The sequence below is a fragment of the Myxocyprinus asiaticus genome, chromosome 7 (assembly GCF_019703515.2).
Source record: "Myxocyprinus asiaticus isolate MX2 ecotype Aquarium Trade chromosome 7, UBuf_Myxa_2, whole genome shotgun sequence".
Classification (NCBI taxonomy): Eukaryota; Metazoa; Chordata; class Actinopteri; order Cypriniformes; family Catostomidae; genus Myxocyprinus; species Myxocyprinus asiaticus.
The window spans coordinates 17791510-17818887 of NC_059350.1; the positions used below are offsets into that span (position 1 = coordinate 17791510).

The 27378-nt window shown below is 42.1% G+C and overlaps 1 protein-coding gene across 2 annotated transcripts in view; it reads left to right on the top strand.

The window, feature by feature from the left end:
• glra3 (glycine receptor, alpha 3) overlaps window positions 1-27378 on the top strand; it is a 91800-nt gene that overhangs the window by 30820 nt on the left and 33602 nt on the right. For both annotated transcript variants that reach the window (XM_051702954.1, XM_051702953.1), the window contains exons 2-3: window positions 8942-9069; window positions 10596-10663. In XM_051702954.1, coding sequence (XP_051558914.1) covers window positions 8942-9069; window positions 10596-10663 — 196 coding nt within the window. The remainder of the gene's footprint in view (window positions 1-8941; window positions 9070-10595; window positions 10664-27378) is intronic.

Consider the following 27378-nt stretch of genomic DNA (forward strand, 5'->3'; position numbering starts at 1 on the left):
TGCCTCTCTTAACTTATATGCGCATCAATGCGGGGCGAATGAAGCGTGCTTTCGTGTGAACCGCAGCAGCGCACATCAGCACACTCCAGAGATAAAATTGCCTGTGAAAGTGCAGAGCGAATCTTGCTGATTCAGTTGAAATGTACTCGATGTCGCGAAATTTACTCAATGTCGTTACACCCCTGATATATATATGTACATGTATTCGTCACGGTACTGATGTCACGGTTCGGTGCATGCAGTCAGACGAAGAATACACAGGCGATCCACTCCAATCCAGAAGGGGGCGTGTGCGGTAATGCAACACTGTTTGCTAACCGCCACAACAGGAAAAAGAGCAGAAGAAGAAGAGACCCATCTATGCACCAACCCAAAACAAGAATGGCTTCTCCTAATGCACAAGTTTTATTTTTCATTATTCTATTTATTTTGTACTTTTATAACACAAGAGATGCTTTTCAGTTTTGTAGCTGATTGTGACCAAATACCTTTTGTTTTTTATCAATCCTACAAAAAGTTATGGCCTATGCAAGAGTGCATTCTGTTTACTGCTTAGTGCTTAATACACTAAAGGAGGCTGTACAGTACTAACTACCTCAGGGGGGACTAAATGCCGCTAGGTGGAACAAACTGTAATTTGCACTACTGTCTGTTCAAAATAAATGAAAAGAAACCTAGCATTTGGGATTTGTTGCTTTTTCCTGTTGTATCGAACTCATATTGAACCATGACCCCAAAATCGAGGTACGTACTGAACTGTGACTTCTGTGTACCGTTACACCCCTAATATATATTCTGCCACAGTGTTTTAGACAAGCCCCCCCCACCACCTTTTTTTTTTTTTTTACCAACAATAATCTTTTTGTAATTATAACTTAATAATATCAGATTCATCATGTATGCTGCTATAGCCGAGTGTGGAGAAACACTAGAATTCCCTCAAGTTTCATTTATTATTGCTTTGCTTCAAACTGGTCTAGTTTTACTTTCTTTCAGAGCTTTGAAGCAAAAACAACAGAATTCAAAGCCACAGAAAATGAGGAAGAGAAAAAAAAAGAGAATAACTGGTAACAGAATGCTTAGAGGAATGTCAGTGTCAACAGTGGCGAGCAAAGCCGATCCATGCTGAGCAAAGCAGTTGTGTGTGATTGTGTGTTTATGTGTGTATGTGCTCCCCTTACTGGGTGATTTTTTGGAACAGAGCAGCGAGTGTCAATAGTCATGTCCTCAGAGAGCTCACGTGCTTTTAATCCTAATCTGACAGCCTGACATTTGACCTATAGTCTGGCGAGACTGAGAGACAATAACAGCTATGCTTCAGCATCCAGAAAGAAGCATTTCAACAGACAAACTCTCATCACATTGTCTATGACGAGAGTGGGGTAAATGTCACAGATTGAATTTTATTTAACCAAATCACAGTTCATGCTCTGACATTGCACTGACATTACGTTACGTACTTGACAACCCATAGGTGAACAATAAATCATGGTGAATAACACCCACACACTGAGCCGCAGTACAAAACAAATTTATTGGCACATGTAGTGTTTTATTTGAACACGTATCACTAGATTTTGAGAAAAATATCTAAACATCCATAAATAAGATATATTTACTATTACTATTTTATTTCGTCCACAGCTTTCCCTAACTCCTCTAAGATACCTCTTGATTAATTAAAGCAAAAAAAGGATCAATTTAATGTAATGGACATAAATTCCTGAAAATATGTCTTATGGTTTTATTAAGCCAAACTGATCAATGAAGTGTCCTTCCCATAGCCTCTTCAAAATCTCAGTCTTTAGTAACTAGAAAGGACAGGCTAGGATCACATAAACACATACCTACCCACATACACAGAATGGCATATCACAACAATGGGGTAATCGGAAAGACATAAATAGTCCCTCAAGCTTTATCTGCTGCTATCAACAGAGCTTCCATTTACCCAAAGGAAGTGTTACAGGAATTATGGCAGCACAGATTTTCTTCGTGCATCGCAATTTGGAGCTTTGTCCGTAAAGTTGGGAGTAATGGAACATTACCTACACTACCAACTCTTTATATATTAACCATGTATGGTCAGTGCATTTGCAATTGTTTAGCATACAGAATTATATGATGTCTGCATTACGCACAGCTTGTCAAAGTGCATCTTTTATAATATCTCTGTATTCTGCTAGGCATTACAGTGCTTGCAGTAATGCTGTTCAATAACAAGTCTCTTTTTATTGACATTTTTACCTTGTCTATATTTTATACCTAATCTAATGTTCAACATTATCAATTTGTTATATAGGTGTAGATTTGAATGTACAGGCATAAATCTCATCTGAATTGTCATCCTTCATATTCTGGGGTGTCATGATTCACTGTTGTGTTGCCTTGTGTTTCTCCTTTGTCTTCTGTTTTCCCTGGACTACACTTCCCAAAATGTACTGCCCTCATCTCTGTCAGCTGTTCCCAATTGTACTCATCTGTGTTCCATTCCCTCGTTAGTCCTTGTGTATATAATGCCCTGATTTCTGTTCCGTCTTTGTCAGTAATTGTGTTTTCACCATTTCATGTACTGGTTCCTATCAAGGATGTAACGTTTGTTTTATTTCCTAGTTTCTAGTTTTGCCTTGTTCCAGTGTTTACCTTGTTTTTGTACTTTGATTTATTTCTTATTAAACATCATGCTGCACCTAGATCCTTCTTTCTTACTTCCTTCAAACGTTACAGAACAACTGACCAAATGGATAGTGGCTATGTTCAACCAGTTGAGCCTGGAGGATTTACCCATAAGGGAATACTCGCATCGTTTCAGCGCAATTGCCAGCTTCACTGGATTTGCTGATTCCCACCTTAAGTCAATTTACCGAATCGGACTAACAGCTCACCGGTGGAGGGAATTGCCGGAGACAGGAGACTACACGTGGGAGGAATACATGAAATTGAAACTTGAAACTCTGGCTTCAGAGGATCCTCCTCTCCCTACCCCAGTCCTGGCTTCCAGGCCTTCCACGCCTGAGTCTGCTCCACGGCAGGTCACATCTACGCCTGAGTCTGCTCCACGCCATGTCATAGCCCAGCCTCCCGCGGCCCCTGTCGCCAAGCCTCCCACGGCCCCTGTCTCCAAGTTGAATGATCCCCCACTGAGGTCAGTGCGTAGAGCCATGACGACACTTCCGTACAAATTATCAGAGCCCATGCCTGCCACGGCCAACAAGCCCACACCTGCCATGGCTTGGCTCCTCGAGCCTCCCATGGCTCCACCTGCTATGGCTCCAGTCTCTAGTCTATAGCCACCTCCCAGGCCTCCTGACCCTATCTCGACCCTGTGGTCTCCTGGGTCCCCTGGCCATCCGCCTGATCTGCTCTGATCTCCTTGATCTCATGGTCATCCGCCTGATCTGTTCTGGTCTTCTGGGTCTCTCGGCCGTCCGCCTGAGCTGCCCTGGTCTCCTTGGTCTCTCGGCCGGCTGCCTGAACTGCCCTGGTCTCCTTGGTCTCCCAGCCATTCACCTGATCTACTCTGGCCTCTTTGGTCCTCTGGCCATCCGCCTGATCTGCTCTGGTCTCCTTGGTCTCATGGGCATCCGCCTGATCTGCTCTGGTCTTCTGGGTCTCATGGCCATCTGCCTGAGCTGCCCTGGTCTCCTTGGTCTCTCGGCTGTCCGCCTAAGCTGCCCTGGTCTCCTTGGTCTCTCGGCCGTCCGCCTGAGCTGCCATGGTCTCCTTGGTCTCCCGGCCGTCCGCCTGATCTGCTCTGGTATAAAAGGAGTTGGTATGCAACCACTCATTCAGATTTTCTCTTCGGAGCCAAGCGGTTGTATTCAGTGCGCTGAATTCAATTCCCTCCAAAGATGCACCTCAAAACTGCTGGATTTTCGGCACATTTCAGCGGCTTCTCCCCCTCTGCACCCGTGGAGTGCAGAGAACGCCCCTGGGTGCTTCGGCAGAATGAAAATAAGAGAGTATATTCTAAAAGAGTATATTTTCATACACAAAAAGAGCAGCACACAAAGCGGAACGTCTTTTTAAAGATGTCTTTCCATTTGTGTGTTATTCCTGGTTGCGGTCGTTATCTCTCTGCTTCTGACGGCCATGATCGCTGTCTGACATGTCTGGGCACTGCCCACATGGAGACATCGTTTGTGGATGAGTTATGTCCTCATTGCGAGAACATGACCATGGCAACGTTGTGGTTGCGGCTTACTCTCATAAGAAAGCAAGCCACCTCAGCGGCTCCCCGCACTGGTCCTTCTACCTACGGGTTTGAGGCCACGTCAGTTAGCACTGGGGGCGATTTGGGGACATTAATGGGACCATCTCCGTGTGGGTATCCCCCCATGGACCACCCATTCCCCAGCACGCTCTCTTGCCCCAGTTGGGCTCTCGCACGAGACTGCCGGCTCGTCTCAGCACGAGTTCGGCTTCTCGTTCGGAGCTCGGGAAGACGATGAGTTATCAAGCGCAGCATCGGAGAGTGGGCTCGTCCAGTCTGATGCAGAGGCCACGCCCCACCCCACCCCGACCCGGTCCCTTTCTTTCCGGAAGTGTATGAGGAGCTGACAAGATCATGGGAGGCACCTTTTACTGCCCGGTCCCAGTCTTTCAGCTCCCCCGCTCTCACTACCCTCGATGGTGGAGTGGCCAGAGGGTATTCGGTGATCCCCAGGTGGATAAGGTGATCACGGTGCACTGGTGTCCACAGAGCGCCACCACCTGGCGCAGGCGCCCGAAGCTCCCATCCAGGGCCTGTAGGTTTACGTCGTCCCTGACGACTGTGGCCTACGGTGCCGCTGGACAAGCCACCTCCGACCTGCATGCCATGGCTCTCCTGCAAGTACACCAAACCAAGGTGCTAAAATAACTGCACGAGGGTAGTTCTGACCCGTGATTGATGCAGGAACTGCACTCGGTGACTGACCTCGCTCTCCAGGCGACGAAGGTCACAGCGTGGTCTCTCAGGCAGGTGATGTCCACCTTGGTGGTCCAGGAGCGCCACCTTTGGCTCAACTTGGCCGAGATGGGAGAGGCAGACAAGTCACGGTTCCTTGATGCCCCCATTTCCCAGATTGGCCTGTTTGGCAATGCCATCGAGGACTTTGCCCAGCAGTTCTCGGCGGTGAAGAAGCAGACGGAGGCCATACAACATATCCTGCCCCGGCACGGCTTAAGACCACACACCCTGTCTGCTCGTCACCAAGGGCGTCCTCCTGCAGCAACAACACCAGCTCCGCCACAACCCACCCCCGTGGCCCGGCTCTGGCATGGAGCCCTCCGCAGGAAGCAGATGCCACCCGTCTCACGGCCGGCCGCTAAGAACCCGAGGAAGGCTTCGAAGCCCCCCTGAGATGGGCGACCCAGGGGTGAGGAGACCTACTTCTCTGGAGCTGGTCGACAGACCACTCCATCCCCCGGTGGAGGGCCGGGAGGAGAATCTTTTGTCGCCGCATGCCCAGGAGGCTGCGGCACCCAAAAGCCTGACAAAAGAATGGTTTCCTCGTCTCCTGGGTCACATGTCTGATGCACATGGCCATCGTCACGATCACCGTCCACTGTCCCATTTTGGCAGGAATGGCGCTCCAGCGGCAGACCCCCCGCCCCTGGGCGCCCAGCTGTGGTACAAACACACCCACATGGGATTGGTTCCAGTGGACTATGGGGACGAGATTCCTCCTCCCCCCACCTCGGCCAATCTTATGGTGGGCGGCAGGAGCCAGGTATGTGCTTCAGTGTCCCTGGACTTTTGACCTTGCATTTCTACAGGCAGAGGTTCCCCTAGAGCAGGTCTCCAGGCACGTCGTGGTTACAACAGATGTCTCCAAGACGGGCTGGGGCACCGTATGCAATGGGCACACAGCCGCCGGCTCCTGGACTGGACCACGGCTGCGTTGGCACATCAACTGCCTAGAGTTGTTGGCAGTACTGCTCACCCTGCGGAGGTTCTGGCCTTTGATCCAGGGCAAGCACGTGTTGGTCCAGACGGACAACACAGCGACGGTAGCATACATCAACCATCAAGGCAGTCTACGCTCCCGTTGCATGTCACAACTCGCCTGCCGTCTCCTCCTCTGGAGTCAGAAGTGCCTCAAGTCGCTACGAGCAGCTCACATCCCGGGCGACCTCAACACCGCAGCAGATGCACTGTCACGTCAGGTTACCCTCAGGGGAGAGTGGAGACTCCACCCTCAGGTGGCCCAGCTGATTTGTAATTGATTCGGTCAAGCACAGGTAGACCTGTTTGCTTCCCGGGAATCCTCCCACTACCCACTTTGGTACGCCCTGACTGAGGCACCCCTCGGTATAGATGCGCTGGCACACAGCTGGCCCCCTGGACTACACAAATACGTGTTTCCCCCAGTGTGCCTACTTGCACAGCAACCTACTGGCCCACCCAGTCGTGGTTCTCGGATCTCACGCTCCTCGCGACAGCATCACCCCCCCCCCCGGCGAATTACCCTGAGGAAGTATCTTCTTTCTCAGGGACGGGGCACCATCTGGCACCCGCGACCAGACCTCTGGAATCTCCAAGTCTGGCCCCTGGACGGGATGTGGAAGACCTATGTGGCCTACCACCCGCAGTGGTAGACACGATCACTCAGGCTAGGGTGCCTTCTATGAGGCGCCTGTATGCCTTGAAGTGGTGTCTGTCCGCTAAGTGGTGTTCTTCCTGATGCGAAAACACCCAGAGATGCGCAGTCGGATCGGTGCTTTCCTTCCTGTAGGTGAGGCTGGAGGGTCGGCTGTCCCCCTCCACCCTGAAGGTGTATGTAGCCGCTATTTCGGCTCATCACGATGCAGTAGGTGGTAAGTACTTGGGGAAGCACGACTTGATCATCAGGTTCCTGAGAGGTGCTAGGAGGTTGAATCCCTCCAGACCATGCCTCGTCCCCTCATGGGACCTCTCTGTAGTCCTTCGGGGTCTACAGGGAACTCCTTTTGAGCCCTTGGAGTCAGCTGAGCTTAAGGCACTCTCTTTGAAGACTGCCCTCCTGACTGCGCTCACTTCCGTCAAAAGGGTAGGGGATCTGCAGGCATTCTCTGTCAGCGATTCGTGCCTGGAGTTCGGTCCGGGTTACTCTCACGTGATCCTGAGACCCTGACCGGGCTATGTACCCAAGGTTCCCATGACCCCTTTTGGGGATCACGTGGTGAACCTGCAAGTGCTGCCCCAGGAGGAGGCAGACCCAGCCAAGCTAAAATAAGCTTTACGTATCTATTTGGATCGCACACAGAGCCTTAGGAACTCCGAGCAGCTCTTTGTCTGCTTTGGTGGACAGCGGAAAGGAAGCGCTGTCTCCAAACAGAGGATCGCCAACTGGGTCATTGATGCCATCGCGATGGCATATAAGGCTCAGGACGTGCCACCCCCTGTGGGGTTACAATCCCACTCTACCAGGAGCATGGTGGCCTCCTGGGCCCTGGCCAGTGGCGCCTCTTTGGCAGACATCTGCAGAGCAGTGGGCTGGGCAACACCCAACACCTTTGCGAGGTACTTCAATCTCCGGGTTGAGCCGGTCTCGTCCCGTGTTTTGGCAGGCACGATCAGGTAAGTTCCGGGACAGCTGGCCAGGTGTACCGCTTGCGCATAGTGCCTTTCCCCTCCCTTGAGATGAAGACGTGTGCTCTTGACTCCCAGTCGTGTTCACAGACTGTGATCCCTGGATGAATTTCCTCCTTGGCCCTCTGGCAGCTGAGTTTGCGGAGAAACTCACTGACGGCCCAGTACGTGCGCTAATGAGATCCTGTACTGATGTAGGTGCTCCACATGTGCTGGTTCCCCGAAGGCGACCCCATGTGATATCTTCCGCAAAATCGTTTCCCTGTTGGTAAACTGCATCTTCCTTGGGCAGAGGCCGCTCTGCCCCCAGTTGCCATGCTCTGTAGAAACTCCTCCCCCTTTGGGTAGGACCTACCATGGGACCTCTCCACATGACATACTTCCGACAAGACTCGGTAAGACCATGTGACGTATTACACTCAAAATACCCCCCCCCCCACCCCCTTTCTGGGCAGGGTGTGGTCTCCGCGGTCTTGGGAGGGACACCCCCTGACGCAGACACTTATGGCTCCCAGTAGGTTAACAAATACCACTCTTTTTGGGGAGAAAAGAGAGGAAAAGAGGCCTCTGCTAGGCTAGCCTCTCCCTATCGTTGGGCAGTTGACTTGTTCCTGAAGGACCGTTCGATGCTCATAAGAGCGCTGGGGGAGGTTACATGACGGCCTGGTGTGCTGACTACGAGGCACGCAGCAGTCTGCCCGTCACACACCACCAGTTCACGTAACAAGGTTCAGATAGTTGTGGCGTTTTGTATAGGGACCCCTAGTGTCATAACATCGACACAACGTCGAGTAAGTGACAGATAGGGAATGTCCTGGTTACTTTCATAACCTCCGTTCCCTGATGGAGGGAACGAGACGTTGTGTCCCTCTTGCCACAACGTTGAACTACCTGCTGAAATGGCCGGGACCTGGTCTCGGCTCCTCAGCACAAAACCTGAATGAGTGGTTGCATACCAGCTACTTTTATACCTGTATGTCCGGGGTAGTGGCATGCAAATTCTCATTGGCCTTTTTTCAAAAAAGCAGAGGTGTTTGGGGCTCCCAAGAGTGACCCCTAGTGTCACTACATCAACACAATGTCTTGTTCCCTCCATCAGGGAACGGAGGTTACGAAAGTAACCAGGACATTTTTGTACTTTGATTTATTTCTTATTAAACATCACGTTGCACCTAGATCCTGCTTTCTTACTTCCTTCAAACATTACATGCGGTAAATAAGGGCTGCTTATTCTAAAGCCTTGTGTAATGCCTCAAATCGAAAACCTGAATATTTATTGTGATGTCAGAAGACATTAGTATAACTCCTTAAATTTGTAGCCTTGCTGACTGTCGCAGCCGATTTGCTAAAATCTGCCCCCTTTTCATCTCTCTTTTTATTTCACAGTCTGGTAGCGTCAAAAGAACAGGAAAACCCCAGAGGAAGAACAGCACCCATGTCACCCTCTGACTTCCTCGACAAGCTCATGGGAAGAACCTCAGGTTATGATGCCAGAATTAGGCCCAACTTTAAAGGTAGTACAAACACAGCTATTCTCCCTATTTTTATTTATTTTTTTTTATTTGTTTTACTCCCTTTTCTCCTTGAAATGAAAATATTGTTCTTTGTTTACTCTAGTGGTTAATTACTGATATTTTGTGGAATAGGCTGCCCATTTCTTGTTTTTGATTATTTAACTATAAAACGATAAGATAAAATGGTCATTTTGCCTTTAAGATTTATTTTGTATATGGTACAGAACAGACGCAAATGGGACTCTATATTCTGTTTCATGCTGTGAACTGATTATGTAATAAAATTGCACAGATCCTGGTTCCAGTTGTCTCTAGACTTTTCTGCTTATGAACCCGAACACACTCTTCCATTATACACTTACATAGTGGCATTGATCCCAAACCATCCAAAATCATTAATCAGCCCCAGATTTTTTTAATTATTAAACTGGCAAAGGACTTCCCCTCGGAAGCTCATTTACAGACGGCACTTATTCATAAATGTCAAAGTAAAAGGGGGTTTGGAAAGGCTCAGGACAGCACATTGGAAAAATCTAATACTCAGAGCAGGGAATGATGGAGAATGATGGTGAATGATAAATGAATGGAGCCTTGTAAGATGTGCTACAAACAGATGTATAATACATCAATAGCTTTTATTTCTTCACAGCAATATTTTTAGTGAAGAGGTAAAGATTTAGTCATAAACAGTCAGTCAAATCACCCAAATATCCCCTCTACACTTTCCTCCACTTACTGTCACAGTACGTGTCATTAGCCACATTTCCACTATCAGGCCAAATGAGGGCGTGCTAGTGCATGGCAGGGCCAGTTGCATTCCCACTGTCACTTCAAGGGCTTCAATATGCCGACTTGGGGCTTTTCTTTATTTTTTTTATTTTTTTTTACAAACAACATGAACTCGATATTCTAGAAAACATGATACCTCAGTTTGAGATTCTTGCTTGTGAAATGGGCGGGGTGTGTTGACACCAGGGCAGCGTATTAAGGGCGGGTTTTAGGACAACGCTGCTGGCCCAATGGTGGGAACACAGATCAAATTTGGTCTCAAGGTCTGAGGCTATTGGCCCCGGCTGGCCAGTAGATAGCCCTGGCTTGCACTGGCCCAATAGTGGAAAAGCAGCTACTGGTAATGGGGACATGTAGTGAACATGGATTAGACAGCAACACATCAAAGACAGTTTTCTTTGTGGCAGAAAATATGCAAATAAGAGGAAACAATTGACACTATTGCTTTTAAAGCTAAACATGAATTCCAACAAAATACATTTAAGTGTGAATTAAAGGTTATTTAAGTGAAAGTAGAAATGTCATGCGCTCACATGTGCATGTATATACACAGATTAACCAATGACTGCTTAAATGATGGGGAAAAAACTCTAACAGCCGACATCAGTGTACAACAATGTACACAAAACAAAACAAACACAATAAATAAAATAAAACTTGAAGCTCTCTTATCAGTGAAATACATAGTACCTTTAAAGAGGTTTTATTTATGACTTATTTCTTTCCTCTTTCTCCAGGTCCACCTGTGAATGTATCATGCAACATATTCATTAACAGCTTTGGCTCCATTGCCGAGACAACTATGGTATGTATTAACAATCCGGAGATGATGCATGATTTTCCGTGCACATATCCACAAATGCCCCATAGTGGTGTTTACCCATTATAAATCATAGCAATAATATCAGCACTGTGTTGATTGTTTTTACAGGGTATAATTAATGCACTTATAGGCTGTCATTACAATCTGCTGCTCAGACTTAATGGAAATGGTATAGCATACATTAAAAGAGCTTCTGCTTTGTACAGAGTGAATATTTCCACTTGCATGCATGTCGTACTACATCTAAATCCAGATTATGAGCAAGACCTTGGGACACTGTTAAGTGTCCGCCAGCTGAAAATGGTAGAGAGGACACAAACGTGTTTCCGTAGCTCCATGCTGCTGGGAGTCATTTTGTAATGTGAAGTTCTCCAACATGATGGATTAATGAGCACATTAAGCTTTTAAATTACCCAGAACCTTATCTTTGTCTAAAGGAATTCATTGTGAAATTGTTTGGTGAGCCAGAGGCATTATGAATGCAATGCTTTACATGCTTGCTAGCACAGTGACACATCTTAGTGCTTTCCAAGAAACTTTCAGTGTTCATTAGCTTCATTTTGAACCTGGAAAGAGCTTAAAAAGTATTTTGTGATGAGTGCAGTTCAGGTTAACACCAGGGGTTTACACAAGCAGAGATGGAGACAAAAATGCAGGTAAGCAACAACTGAAGGGTGGAATAACATCAAGAGAAGGGATAAATGTTCAGACTAAGAAGGCACCCAAGCCTGGCTGTACTGGGGTCTGTGGTAGTTGACTGCAGGTAGTTATATCTTCAATCCTCCAGGCAATCAGCAAGTGAGTGCCAGAGAGTAGATATTGTTCTTACTTTTGCAGTTCTTCCCATAGGGATCTTGTTTGTCCATTATATGCTACCACGGTTGAATTGACACAGGCTGCAGGTGTGCCCAGCAATGAAACCCAAAATATGTCATGTACTGTTGCTTTTATTTACACATTTATTTACAAACCAGATCTACATGTAGGAACAAGAAGATGTGCTTTTAGCTCTCTACAAGTGTCCCAACATTTCACTTTATGACTGCAAATGCTTGTCACACACATATGAACACACACTGAGAGAGCCCTATCGCCTTCCTCCCTCAGCTTGCTCTGAATAAGTTATGAACCAAGATGGCACACTCACTCTTAAGTAATTACTGTATGTCTGACTATACTCAGAATGGTCTCCTTCTCTTCATAAATATTCCTTCCTTCAAATTGTCTCTCAAGTTCTTAATCATTTATTCAAATAAACAAGCTGTTCTTTGTGAATCAGGGCCCAGCTGTGGTTTGAGAGAGCATTTCTCCATTTTAAGGCTGGATTACATTATACGACTTTTAAAATCTGAACAGATTCTAAACACTAGGTTTCATAAACTTATCGACTTTGTAAATGGCTGCAGATAAAAATTGGGCATCACACACTAAACGACTAAGGATCACACACTACCAGACAGTCAAGTCAATTCGATCTGATCTGATCACAAACTCACACAGAAACACACGCCACGTGACCAGTATGGCCTCTAGAAACTGCAAAATGAGTTGGAGATGAGTGGCATTAAAAGTTTACTTGAGTGCTTGTTCACCATCTCCATTTCTTGAGCTTCATGGCCCCATGTGATCTATTTTCATTAGCACTGACTCGGCCCGACTGCAAATCGGGACTAAAATTGATGTTAAAAATCTAGTAGTGTTATCCAGCCTTTACAAACATAGACAGCAACTTTAACAAGCAACTAATTTTATTGTTTCTCTAAGCCTTTAAATGCATAGGTTTAAAAGTCTGAGTCCATTTGTAAAAATGCATCTACTTTTTAATTTTTTATTTTATGCAGGTTTTTTTTTTTTCATTACAGAATATAGTATCAGTATAACCATGTAAGTGAAAGTTGAATTTAAAAATGTATCTTTTTTTGTATTTGGTATGTCCCTCTTGTGCTTTAATGAAGCTTATGCAAACCCGATGGTTTACCTGATCTTGTTATCCCAACAAGATTTGATAATGTTTCAAAGAGCATCTTGTGTGCTTTAATGGAAGCAAGGAAGTCTGGTCTTTTATGTCAACAAGGTCAATGTCACAAATATGTTTTTGATTAGTGACCTAGAAATAGTACAGAATCTTAAATATGTCTTATTTTGTATTTTTTATTTATTTATTTATTTTTTCTTTAAAAAACTTTTCAACTTTTCAAACTCCTAAATATTTCTAACTTTTGAATTCCAGATTTTTTTGAATTTTATTTTTTTTAGCCCCACTATATTTTCTATAGTAAAGAGAGGATAGACTCTTAAAGCTGTTTTACACCATCAGAATCATCTTAGTTGGCCAAATCACTCATAGCGTTTGAAAATGGAGGTTGCTTTGATTAAATGCTTACTTGTCAAATCCGTCAATGTTTCTCAATTTTTAACACATTAATTTCAAATTAACTTAAATGGCATTGTTAAAGTGTATCAAGAATGTTTATTTCACTGAATTGTATCAACATTCTGACCATGTTCTCTCAATTACAGTCTCAAGTGCATCTGATAAACAATACACATTTCAGCTAAATCTATCTTGAGGAGAGTACTCATGTGCAGTACACAATATCCCCCTAACTTGTTATCCCTGGCTAAGGATTTTTCTCTGGATAGGCTTTCCCATATGTCACATATGGATTATAGCTACCCTTCTTAGACTTCTTGCCCTTAATATCTGGCTCATGTATATTGCCTCCTCTCAGCATTAGGCCCATGCGGTAATCCTAACATCCAGGAACAAAGAACACTGCATTAAAAGATCTTAGTTCCCATATGGAGGAAAGCTGATGAACAGCCCTCTTCATAATGATAATGTACCACCATTCACATTTCATTTGAATGAAAAGCAAAGGCTGCCTTATTGAAAAGACCAGTTACAAGCATACAGTATGTTTTGTTATGGTTACTGTTTCCCAGCATGTGATGCTGGTGTGCTTGTGTCCCTGCCAGGCTTCTAGTTTAACCAGCAAGACTTACTTAGTCTACTAGCATCTGCAAAAAGACAATGCTGGTTGACCAGCATTTTTTTTTTTTTTTTTTGCTGATGAACATCATGGCTATGCTGATCCACCAACAAGACTAGCACCAAACCAACATAAAATTGATTTTAGCAGGATAAAGAAAGATTTGAGGGAAATATGTGGCTGAGCTACAAAAAATTTCAAATGTCATTCAGAAATGTATTCTGAAAAACCTGGGAATGTTTGAAATTTTGTTGTTTTCCAATTTATTATCTCCCTAATCCATAAGCACTACTTCTGTCAGAAAGACTTGAGAATTAATACAAATTAATTAATACGAACAAATTAATACTGACCTACGGTCAGAGCTCAGATGCTGCTTGAACCGTCATATCCTGCTGGAGGCGATGATGGCAGGGGAGCGGAGCTTACCCCCGGCCATGATGGGACTTAAACAGGTGGAGTTTGGGTGGGATGGGGGGGGTAAAAACACTAAAGTATGCGAACAATGAGAGACAGCTGTCCGGCTTTTAAAGCAGAGCTGTATTGTGATGGGTGAGATGCCTGATAGATGAATTCCAAGGTCTTCCTGCTAGAACTACGCTTACATTTACATTTCTATCAGAAAGACTCGATATTATTGGAATTAATACAATCTTAAAGATACTTATATCATTTGGTATGTGAGGCTATTTAGCAGAGATGAGTCACTTCTATTTAAATGAATGGGAGAAATTGGAACGCCCAACAAAGAAGCTCTAGCACCCAACAGTCAATGGATGTAGAAAGGAAGTCCTGCCTTGCAGGTAAAAGAGCCAGTCATCTTTTAGATACAGACATCGCCTGCTATACAAGCAGGGAAAATTGCGTGTTTTAGCGTAATATGAAGTCAACATTCAGTTGAGTGAAATGCGATTGATTCATATATTAATACACACTGCATTAAAAAATCAGTAAATGCGTTTAAGCAGAGGGATTATAAGACTAGTCTTCCACTGGCCATGACATGATGCACAGGGTGAAATACTCACTCAATTCTCTAACTTATGCAGCTGAACTGCTCCATGTTACAGCTCCCAGTAACTGGGAGAATGGGAGCAACGTTCTACATCGAATGTGTATGCAGAGAAAATGTCTTTGTTTCTAAAAAGATTCTACATTTTAGTTTTAACAAACAAGTAGTTTGATTCATGAAAAAAACAAAAACGTTTTTATGACATTTTGGTAGCTTTAAATACGATTCCATTCAAGTTGTATCAATATATGCCTTTGAAGTTGTCAACCAGTGGTGTCTGTACGCACCGTGGATCAACTCTTAACAAGCGTGCACTGAGATGATTTAAGTGAAAAATATTATTATATATTATTATATTGCTTTAGGTAAGACAGTGGTTATTCATTATTCATATTGGCTGCCATGTTGATGGAAAAACAAATCATGTATATTCATGTCATTGATTATTATAAATATGACATGAAGACCTACTTTCTAAATACTTGTGTTGTTTTGACATGAGTGTTGTACAGTAGCAAGCATGACCTGTAATGTCTCTTGTATGGAATGTATGGCTTATTTGTATGGAATGCATAGCATAGCAGAAGAGACAGTGGCTGTGAGAAAAAAGTAATGCAAAAATAGCGCAAAAGTAATGTAACGCTTTATTTTCCATAAAAATGAACCTTTTAATTAAGTTACAGTTTTTAAGGAGTAACGCAATATTTTAAAGAGTTACTTTTAAAAGTAACATTACCCAACACTGGTAAAGACATGCATGAATTAGGAACCTGCCACATCTGCCTGTCCATGTACTGGACATATTGAAGATATTAAAAGCTCAGCAACTCAGCTAAGTACAGCAAATAATAAGAAAAAAGGGTTTAGAAACCTAATTGATCACTGGTCTGGGAGCAGAGACTGTTGCAATCTCAGGATTATTAGCTGCTTCATATTGTGTATATGACAGGGTCACTTGCTCATGTTTTGCATTTAATCAACATTAAACTAATAGTTTTTGATTTTCTTTCCATATCGATGAGTGGTTTATCATATCTGGAGATTTTTGCTTGTAACTGCCTTTTTTTGGCCATTGTTCATATTGAGTTTTGCTGACAACATGAAGGTTTAGAGTTGCCAACAGTTAGGCTGACAACATGTAAGTTAAGTGTTTCAATAGTCACTACCAAAGTAGCGAGTGCAATGACTGAGCAATCTGTCTGCAACAGAAGTCACGGACCTTTCACATGCCTTTATAAAGATACGATTTATCGCTGGGTTACTGGCATGGGTGCAGATTCACACTTTATGCCAGTGAGTCCTGCTTGAGCAGGCAATCACACGGCAGATGTTTGGAGATTGAAATGGAGCCACTGAAGGCCTGCAGCGGGTTGAGGGATCGCAGATGTGCTGCACGGGTCCTGTCGGGCGCCTCCACACTGACAGCAAAGACCCAAATGTGCAGAGTACAGAATTAGCCTCCAAGTTGATGACAAAGCTGGTACGATTTTGACAAAGCAGCAATGTGACATCTAAACGCTCCATCCGCTTACCAATATTCTGTAAAAGATGCAACAAAAAAACAAATATCTTTCTGAAGTAATATCAAATAATTCTCATAATCCCAAAGTTTTGTTTAATACAATAACTAAAATCTTCTCTCCTACTACTAATTCAGGCCTTGACGCTACACCTGAGACTTGTACAGCATTTTTAGATTTTTTTTATGGGTAAGGTGGATGCCCTACGATCTAGTATGACTATTAGTAGTCTCGACCTCTCTGAACTTTTCACCTGCTCTGCTCTGTTTGATTGGTTCGAACCAACATCTCTAACAGAGCTTATGGACATAGTCCAACAGATTAAGCCTACCACCTCTTCTGTTGATGTTATTCCCACCCGGCTCTTTAGAGAGGTGCTGGATACTATTGGCTCTAGTGTATTGGCCATTTTAAATAGCTCTTTAAACAGTGGCTGTGTTCCATCATTCCTTAAGCAGGCAGCGATCAGGCCACTTCTCAAGAAGCCTAATTTAAATATGACCGATCTTAAAAATTTCAGGCCCATATCTAAACTGCCTTTTTATCAAAAATCTTGGAGAAAATTGTTTTTAATCAGCTTTCCCTATTTGTCTCAGGTAACAATATTCTAGATAAATTTCAATCAGGTTTTAGATCGCAACATAGCACTGAGTCTGCACTTCTCAAGGTGTTGAACGATTTATTACTTACTCTGGATTCTGGTAGGTCTGCAGTTCTAATGTTACTCGATCTCAGTGCTGCATTCGATTCAGCTGACCATGCTATCCTTCTTAAACATTTAAGGGATGAGGTTGGCATCAAGGGCACTGCTTTAGTTTGGTTTACATCATACCTCCCAGATAGGACTGTGAGGGTTATGATTGGAAATTCTTCCTCTTCCTCTGCGTTGCTCACTTGTGGGGTACCCCAAGGGTCCCTATTGGGACTCATTCTATTTTCTCTCTATATGCTCCCTTTGGGTTCTATCATGAGGAAATATAATATTTTGTATCATTGCTATGCTGACGATACTCAGCTATATGTTCCTCTTAGTTCTGATTACTCATGCTCTGTTCTTCTAAAATGCTTTGAGGACATTAAATACTGGACTGCAAAAAACTTTCTCCAATTAAATGAGAGCAAAACTGAGGTTGTTGTGTTTGGTCTTCCTGGTGCTGTCTCTGATATCACTAGGAACCTAGATACTCTGTCTTCAAATGTTCATCCTTTTGCAAAAAACCTAGGTGTGGTTTTTGACTATGAGCTTAATTCTGGAAAACAGAGTAGCTTTTTTCAACTAAGGTAAATAGCCAAATTAAAACCTCTGCTCTCATTTAAGGATCTGGAGATAGTTATCCATGCCTTCATCTCATCTAGACTTGACTATTCCAATGCACTGTATATGGGTCTAAATCACTCATCTCTGTATCGCTTGCAGTTGGTTCAAAACGCAGCTGCAAGGTTGCTTACTGGTGCTAGGAAGAGGGAAAACATTTCACCGGTTTTAGCATATCTCCACTGGTTACCGGTGCAATATAGGATCCATTTTAAGATCTTGTTATTTGTTTTTAAAGCTTTAAATGGTGTGGCCCCTTCTTATCTGTCAGAACTTCTGAGCTATCAACAGTTCCCTAGAACCCTCAGATCCTCTGACAAATTTCTCCTGCAAATACCTTGCTGTCGCCTAAAGTTTAAAGGGGATTGTGTTTTTCTGTTGCTGGCCCTAGACTATGCAATAGTATAACTTTGGACATTAGGTCTGCCCCTTCCCTTCCTGTTTTTAAATCACGCCTGAAGACGTATCTGTATTCCTTGGCTTTTACATTAATGTTTATTGTGGATTTTATGGGTAATTTCTTGTTTTTGTGTTATTTTTCTTATTAGTCTTTTATTCCTCTGTATCCCGTTATTGTTTTATTTGCATATGTACAGCACTAGTTGCTCTTAAATGTGCTATATAAATAAATTGACCTTGACCTATAATGAAAGTAGGCCATGCTTCATGAGCAGAGATGTTCGCCACTTGAGTGATCTGTGTCATGCAAAGGAGAACATTAGTGTGCAGAATAGAGATTCAACAGTTTCACGGTGATTTATTCGTTGTTTTTTTTATATAATTTGTCTATTATTTAACATTATTAATATTGCAATGCACCTTAATATGCTGCTTTATATTACAGGCTGGCAATAAATGTTGATATATTATTATCATTAATTATGACTGTCATAAACAAACAGAGAGGAGAAAGCTGCTGGGAAAATGCTGCTTCAACTTTCTTTGCACCAAAACTGCATTTTGTTTTATCTTGGCAAAATAATAAACGCCTTTTACTCTCCTGTAACGGGGGGGATTAAAATAGGAAAGGAGGAGGCGGGAACCAGACGAACCATCAAAGTAATATTTAATGAAAACTTAAACAAAAAGACACAAGCATAAACACACACACGGCAGTTGCGTTTGGCTCTCTCTCTCTCGAACTGACACATCCGGCTCGTCTTTATCCCTCTCCTCGGCTGATTAGCCCAACTGGGGCCCGGGCGTGCACCCTCATGGCCCGGCCCCACCCTCCTCCTCGTCACACTCACCCCTCGTTTTCCTTAGGCTGGGGAACATGGCGGGGTTCCAGGCTTTCCACGTCTTCCTCGAGACCTGGGAGGGAGACAAGGGGAGGGAAAAGGGGAGAGGGAAAGAGCGAGGCGAAGCAAAACAATGAGAGAGAGAGGAGAGAGAAAAAATTGGCTCGCCGGTTCCCAGACACGCTGTCACCTGGTCCTCGACCACTCCTCCACCCTCTGGTGGACGACAGCCGCTCCTCCCCGGGTGGAAAGCAGCAAGTCCTCCAACCCCTGGTGGATGGAATGCCCCTCCATGTTCTGGTGGCCGGTAGCGAGCCCCTCTGCCCCTGGCAGCGGCTCCACCTCTCCAGGCGGCCGGCAGCAAGCCCCTCCTCCCCTTGCAGATGGCAGAAGTTCCTCCGCATCCAGGTGGCTGGCAGCGACTCCTCCGTCCCCAGGCAGATGGCCACGGCTGCTCCTTTGTGCAGAAGGCAGTGACAAGGACTCCACGACAGCGCATCACTCCTCCTTCCCGGGTTTCGGCACCAATGTAACAGGGGATTAAAATGGGAAAGGAGGAGGTGGGAACCGGACAAACCATCAAAGTAATATTTAATGAAAACTTAAACAAAAAGACACAAAAATAAAGACACACACGGCAGCTGCGTGTGGCTCTCTCTCTCTCTCGATCTGCCACATCCGGCTCGTCTTTATCCCTCTCCTCTGCTGATTAGCCTGATTTGGGTCCGGACGTGCGCACTCAAGGCCTGGCCCCACCCTCCTCCTCGTCACATCTCAATTCTTGTCAGAGAGCATTCTCTCTTTCTTAGCAGTGTATAGTTAACAGACACGCAGATCTCGCATTCAGCATGGCTTATGAAACATCGCATTTGGAAATAAATAAATAAAGGCATTATCGGAGGTTATGCTTAAATGCTGACGTTAGAAAACTGTGGTTGTGTTATAGTTTACAAGCCAATATCACCAAATTCTGGTATTATAACCTTCTAGTTACACTGTGGTCAGTTCCAGTGGAACCTTGTCACATTTGCCGGAAATGTAGCCGCTGCTTCCGCATTGCAAAATAAGGTGGATACAATCGTACTGGGAATATTACTGTTGTCTTTTATATCAGTCTCCGTGATGTTAATCTGTCACGTTCCTTTGGAGTGCCACACGTGCAGCTGATCAGATCGGGAGCGACATTAAGACAAGTGCTATTCATCCTTTTTCTCTTCCTTATTCAGCCTTTGGTGGATTTCCAACATATCTAACTTTAGCATTTGCAATATTTTTGGCAAAATCTCAATTTCACGCTTTAAAATTTTTAAAAAAAAATTGTGTCAAAATGCAAATTCTAATTCAACTGAAAAATCAGAAAAACCGCCCAGCTCTAAATCAACATTTGCCAGGCTGTTGACAAGTGGGAGATCTGACACAGTTAAGGTTTACTAAGTCACTAACCTTGTTTCACCAGTCTCCCTCGAGGAACTACACATGTAGAGTTTAGACACTTAGTTGGGAGTTTTTCCCTCATCCCACCACTCATTCTCATTCACTCAGACACACAGACTTTCTAATGAAGTTCTTCGAGTGTTTTAGAAAGACAGAAAGACAAGATATGAAAACTGCCCGGTTCTCTGTCCGCCTTTCTGCCTTAGAAATTGTATCACCCACGCACTGTCACCTTCCATTCATTATTAGTGGCTGTTTGTCCTAGTTGCTTTCAGGCACATTCAGACTGCTGACTACAGTATAGTGTTTTTGTATACCCTTACATTTTGAATAAAGAACCACTGATGTCAAAAAGCAGAAGCTGCAATATCTCCCCAGATTTATTTATTTCAGCTTTCATTAGTTTCACATTGTCGTAAATCTGTCTCCAAGCTTATTGTTGAGGTTTTACTTTATTACTCATATGCAACTCTGCCATGCTCCAAGGCACATACTACAAAAACATGGCATAAAATTGTATTATATGATATCATATTATATTGCATTAGATTTTACCCTCAGAAAATTAATTTGCTTTGACTGTGTTTCTGAAAATTGCATTTAAATAGTGTGTTGTTTGAGAATGTGTCTGAAGGCAAACGTAATGGCATTCTATAATATGTCTCCAAGTCAGGTTAACAGAAAATAAAAAAGCCCCCCTTCCCCAATGAGGCACATACATAATGCTAATATATTCTGACATTGTTTACATATTGAGCAAAGAACCATTGAATCATTGCGTATGCATTTTCTTTTCTTGGATGCCATGTGTCTCACAACAAACAATGCAAGCTTTCTCCTGCAAAGAGTGGAAATTATACAGCAGTCCAGAACAGATCTGATTAATGAGAAAGATGATTCTTCAAGCCAAATTATTGAACTGGAGACTTTCTGGAGGTATAACCATAGCCAACGTCACCAGTATTGCCAGTATTGCCATGGCAATACTACTTTAATTTTAAGTATTGCTCGGCAATACTACATTTCTCCTTCGTACAGCTTCATTAACCTGCATATTTAGCTCTGGTAAAGTGGCGCCTCCTGCGTCTCTCTCTCTCTCTCTCTTGCTCTCTCTCTCTCTTTCAGTTTTAATGTGCTTTATTGGCATAACAAACATTTTTACATTCGTATTGCCAAAGCGTTTACAGCTGAGCTGCATACAAATAAAACAGTGCAAAACAAAGTCAGTGCAAAACAATGTACATAATACAATAAAAACAAATATACAGTGTATTCTTGACAAATAAAGTAAAATAGATAATGTTACATAATACAATTTTTAAGTTACACATAAAGGAAAAATAAAATATTACTAAAAAACTAGAAAGAGACAAAGTATGTTGGAGATGCAGACATGGGTCAGTTCACTTACTGCCCCTCATTCTGTGGCTATCACACAGCACTCCTTGTATTCACTTAATAAGAAGGGCGGTATTTTATTGCTTGTTAAATGGTCAAATGTGCTGTGAATATGTTTAATTTTGTGGTAAACATTTTCCCGGGTGGTTGTGTATTTTGTGCATGCTGTTAGAAAATGCAGCTCTGACTCGGTTTTATTTTGATCACAGTATGGACACAACCTTACTTCCTGCGGCAGCCATGTTTTCCTGTGTCTGTCCGTTTCTATAGTGAGGTTGTGTCCACTGAATCTGTACTTTGTGAAGGTAGCTCTCACTTTTTTATCTGTCACTGTGTACAGATAGTCTGCCATGGTGTAATCTCTTTTTAGGGTCAGATAGCATTGCATTTTACTCTGTTATTGTGTTTGAGTTTCCCAATAAGTGATATGATTTTTTTATTTGTGCTGTAATTTGGATGAATCTAGTTAGTTTAGCAGTGTTGTTCTGGTCCAGGTCTCCAGTGTGATGAGGGTTATTAGATGTTGGTGAAGCATCAGGACTAAAGCTTCAGACCAGCTGAGAGAGGGGATTGGTTTCTTTGCTCAACTACTGGTATTGCAGGGCTTTATAATGGTATGAGTGGGGGTCACTGAGCATTAGATGTTTCCAGAATTTGATTACCCATTTTGTATTTTTTTAAATTAGTGGATATTTGCCCAATTCTGCACTGCATGCATTATTTGTTATGTGCTGGTGTACTTGTAGAATATTTATTTATTTACAAAATTCTGCATGCAGTGTCTCAATTGGATGTTTTTCCCATATGGTGAATTCTTGATTTGGATTTGTCAGTGGACCCCACACCTCACTGCCATACAGGGCAATTGGCTCAATCACTGATTCTAAAATTTTTAACCAAATTCTGACAGGTATCTCTATAGGATCTCTATCTCTATATTGTCTTTTAATGGCATAGAATGCCCTGCAAGCGTTATCTCTCAGTTCATTCACTGCAGGGTTAAGGTTTCCAGTGGAAGTGATTTTTAGTCCTAGATAATTGTAGTGTGGTGAGTGTGTTATTTGGTTATTTTCCTAATGTGAATATTCGTTGTGTTCCCTGGGATCTGGATCTTTTCTGGAAGGTCGTGATTTTAGTTTTATTGGGGTTTACTGTCAGGGCCCAGGTCTGACAGTATTGCTCTAGCAGGTCCAGGTTCTGCTGTAGACCCTGTTCAGTGGGAGACAACAGAACCAGGTCATCTGCGAACAGCAGGCATTTGATTTCTGAGTCGTGTAGAGTGAGACCAGGGGCTGCAGATCTCTCCAGACTGAATGCTAGTTTGTTGATATAAACGTTAAACAATGTTGGGCTTAAACAGCAACCATGCCTCACTCCATGCTCCTGGGAAAGAAATCTTGTTCTTTTTGTACTAATTTTGATGCCACATTTGCTTTCAGTATAATACACTGATATAATGAGGTCATAGGTTTTACCTCCTATGCCACTTTCAATAAGTTTGTAAAATAATCCATTGTGCCCGGTTACTAGGGTGGGTAGAGTCACATTGGGTTAACCTCCTCGTGGTTACTATGTGGTTCTCACTCTCGGTGGGGCACATTGTGAGTTGTGCGTGGATGCCGCGGAGATCAGCGTGAAGCCTCCACACTACGCCACCATGAGGACCAAGAGCGCATTGGGAATTGGGCATGCCAAATTGGGGAGAAAAGGGGAGATTTTTTTTTAATTTATTTTTTTAATAAAAAATATATATTGCATCAGGTCCAGATGCTTTTTTGGGATTTAGAGTTTTAATTTTGTCTTTAAGTTCTCTCTCTCTCTCTCTCTCTCTGTTGTCTCGTGCAGCACTCCGCAGTTCATTTGACGCTTGTCAGCTTTAGTGTGAGCGCATAGTAAGCAAAGGAAGTTGCACATTTGCTGAACTTAAAGATTAAACCTATTCACCTTATTCAGCCCCGCCCCTTTTCCGTGCTCCGCTCTTCCGAATTTTGTCATCTAACTTCCTGTTTGTATTAAAGCTACTGAGTTGATCAAAACGAATTATGTGTGGGAGCACAGAAAGTATTTTTTTACAAAGGTGTGAGTCTACACCACTCCTTTACTACATGTAAATGCTAGTGAGGTGTTTTTTCTGCCACTCTAAACTCTTTCTGTTTTTACCACACCAGCGGAGTTAAACTGGACCTTACAGATCACATTCAGACATACGTGTAATTCTGCTTAATTTTTAGGTTTCAACTTAATAAGTTGTGTTCAAATGTATAGTTGATATGAAATTTCCAACTGTGACAACTCATCTTATTACACATGCAAGTTGAACATGAAAGAAAATTACAATTGTACTTTTTAAAATTAATTTGCCACACTTCATTTCTAGAGGCTTAAATGTGATTTAACACATCAAATTGTTGTAAACGGTATATACAATAAACCACACTTTTGCGCACGCGCGCGCGTGTGTGTGTGTAAATACAGTGTCACCCCTCCCCTCCTCCCGGTTTAATGCTCACAAAATCTGCTTATCTTAACTATAAAGCGACAGGTGAATGACATGAGAAGATGGTCAGAGGTGTCTTACAGAGATATTTTTAATGACTTTGTGTTGTCTTGGAGTTTCATTAGCACAGAAGAATATCAGTACGTCCACAGCTTGAAGGTAGGATCTTGTGTATTTATGAATGAAGCACTCTTGTTTTAAAATCTCCCCGGTTTGCTTCCAGTTGTTATGACATTCCCTGAACACTTTAAAATACTCATGATAGTTTTTGACAACTCTATAACTGTAAATCCACTTTGCTAGCTAATTACACTTTGGCATCAACACCATAGTTATCTATATCCACAGTTTTCCTGAGCAACCACTGGGCGGCGCCATGATGATTCTAATGACCTATTTTGTATTTCTTGTCTCGAGACGCCAAGAAATAACTGCCATCCACAGGAGAACAAAAACCATTTAAGTGTTGCTTAGTGTAAAAATGAATTTCAGGCTCAACTTGTGCAGTTGTTGGCTGTGAATAATTAATTATATCAACGTAACTAAACTCAGACCATCTCTTTATGTCATCTACACACTCAGGTGAGGCACTGTCTATAAAAAACGGTCATCTCGACTCTGTGAAGTATCAGCATGTTTTTTTTTTTTGTTTTGTTTTTTTTTTTTTTTTTACAATTTTAACAAATATAATACCTTAAACATTATATTACCTGCTAAAAATATACGCCGATGTGAGGGAAAACACTGGAGACCGGAAAATGAAAACAGTCAAGTCGTGGAGCACTTCCGCGTTCATGTAAAAGGTGGATGGAACCGCTAGAACGGAAGTTCTAAGACAAAATCTTCAAGAAGGCCGCGCGCTAGTTTCTCTGCCGCATAACCTGTTAATTCGACATACAATAACGTTATAGCGCATTACTGCAAGCAAGCAACATGATAAAACAATCGCTCCTGTTTAACATGCAGTTCAAGCGTGCAACGTTGCAGCGATCTGGTTTTGTCTCGTAACTTCGTGGCAGTCCCTCATAAAAAAGCATTTTTGACAAGAAAGGCAGAAACAGCAAAAAATGCTTTGTGTGTAATTCAGCCAGAACTACTCAGAGCTTCAGAGTTCATCACCCTGCTAAACACATGCTACATCCCTCATCTCCATCATCTGATGTTGACTATACAGGTATACTCTGCCTTCTGATTTAGTCAAGTTGAATAATATAAGTAGGCTATATGTAGCCTACTGGTAATAGAAGCCTAGATAATAATAATAATAATAATAATAATAATAATAATATAAATTCTATAATATAATACCTGTCACTGATTCTTGAGATAAGGGACAAAACATGTCTTACATACAAAAGTCAAATGTATTTAAAAAAAAAAAAAGAAAAGAAAAGAAAGAAATTCATAACAATAAAAATAAATCTAAAGGAAATGTGTGTACTCAGGGCATTTTTTTACTTATATTTTAAAATAATTTCATTCGAATTTTTTAAAATGCATGCTCTATACTTGGAAGCACATGTAACTTAACCTGTCCTCAGCAAGAGGTCACAATGTTAAACTGCTAAACAAAGCGTTTAAAAATGCAACAAATTCATAAATATAAGTATCAAATGAAAGGTAGGGATCTGTAAGATATCAAACAATACATTAAGAAAACTTTAAATGATATTTTCCATAAAAAAAACTGCCTATCAAAGATGTGTCCTCTCTTTGCATCAACTCCATCAGATTTAGAAAAAAATCCTGAATAAATCAGAAAATGTCCTGATCAGCTTTAACTCCGAGTACCCCTTTCCCACTTCCTGCTCATGGTGAATGCAACGGTAGGACACGTTCTGGTACGTTTGATATTTTTCATATTTTAAACAATGTATAGGTCTCTGCGGTCACAGCTTCAACTTGTCAACTCCTTCATTCTCATTATTATAATTTCTGTTAAAATTATGGGATCAATTTTGGCATTTTAGTTTAGTTTATAGAGGCATCATCAACTGGGGGGGGGGGATGGCTCCAGTGTACAACACATAGTTAAGATATAAAAATATAACATTTTATCAACTCAGTCAGAATTTTCAGAATAGTATGAAAAATGAAAAATGTATATATATATATATATATATATATATATATACTGAATGTATTTTATCACTTAACTCCTTTACTGAACAATATTATTAGATCATTAAAGACTTTACACTAGTTGGATGAATCAAATTAAAAAGCACGCTTTTTGGTGTGTCTGACGGAGTTGACACAAATGAGAGTAAGATGCAAATTATGAAGTGAATAAATGTCATTTTTCAAAAAAAAAAAAAAAAGCGTTTTTATAAAAACCTGTTCCCTTACATCGTTCGTTAGCTGAGACCTTTGTCTACAACTATATCTATTTCAAATAATTTAGTATTAAAAAATAAAAACTAAGATTTTAAACATGTTTTGTCCCATATCTCAAGAAAAGTGTTGTAATATACATGCATACTATTCAAAATGTAGTTTTATAATCTATCTTTAATATACATGTTATTATCTTTCAGTAAACATAACTTATTTAGCAACAAGGTCCCGTCTTTTAGGATTTCATCTGTTAACATGTTCATATTAACATGTGCATTTTGTATACTTCAAACTTGTGAGCATTGACTGTTAAAGGGATAGTTAACCCAAAATGAAAAAATCTGGTTTCACATCACATTTTCACGTTCACAGTAATGATGACAGAAATATATATATATATATATCTTTTTAACTACCTGTTTAAATTTTTGTTAAAGGTATCTGCCAGAACAACATCAATGTATGTCAGTACATGATTGCATCACGTCTTGCTGGGAAACAAGTGACTGAAGAAAAGGGTGATAATGTAGACTGTATACTTAAAAAATGTATCTACAATTAATTTAAAGAAAAGGCTAAATTTTGAGAGGTAACTTTGAGAAACTTCAACTAGTGCCGTGTCACATGAACAAGTATTTTAGAAATGCTTTGTTGCGAATAATTACAAAAATGTTAGTACACATACTGAAGATAATCTAAAAATGCTTCTTTCAAAGTCACCAAAATTTAAGCTTGGGTGCCTGACCCCGGACCCCCCTAGACAATAAGGGTACACTTCTTTAATTGTTCAGGTTTCTCTGCATACCCAGAGAACAAATCCTGCAGGCACTCCTGATTTCAGTAACAGACTGTAAATTCATAAAAATATACTTACTTAAGTGTGTGGTAATATGCTTACGTCAATGAACACAAAATTGAAAAAACGATTTTATAGCAGGTTGCCCACTCAT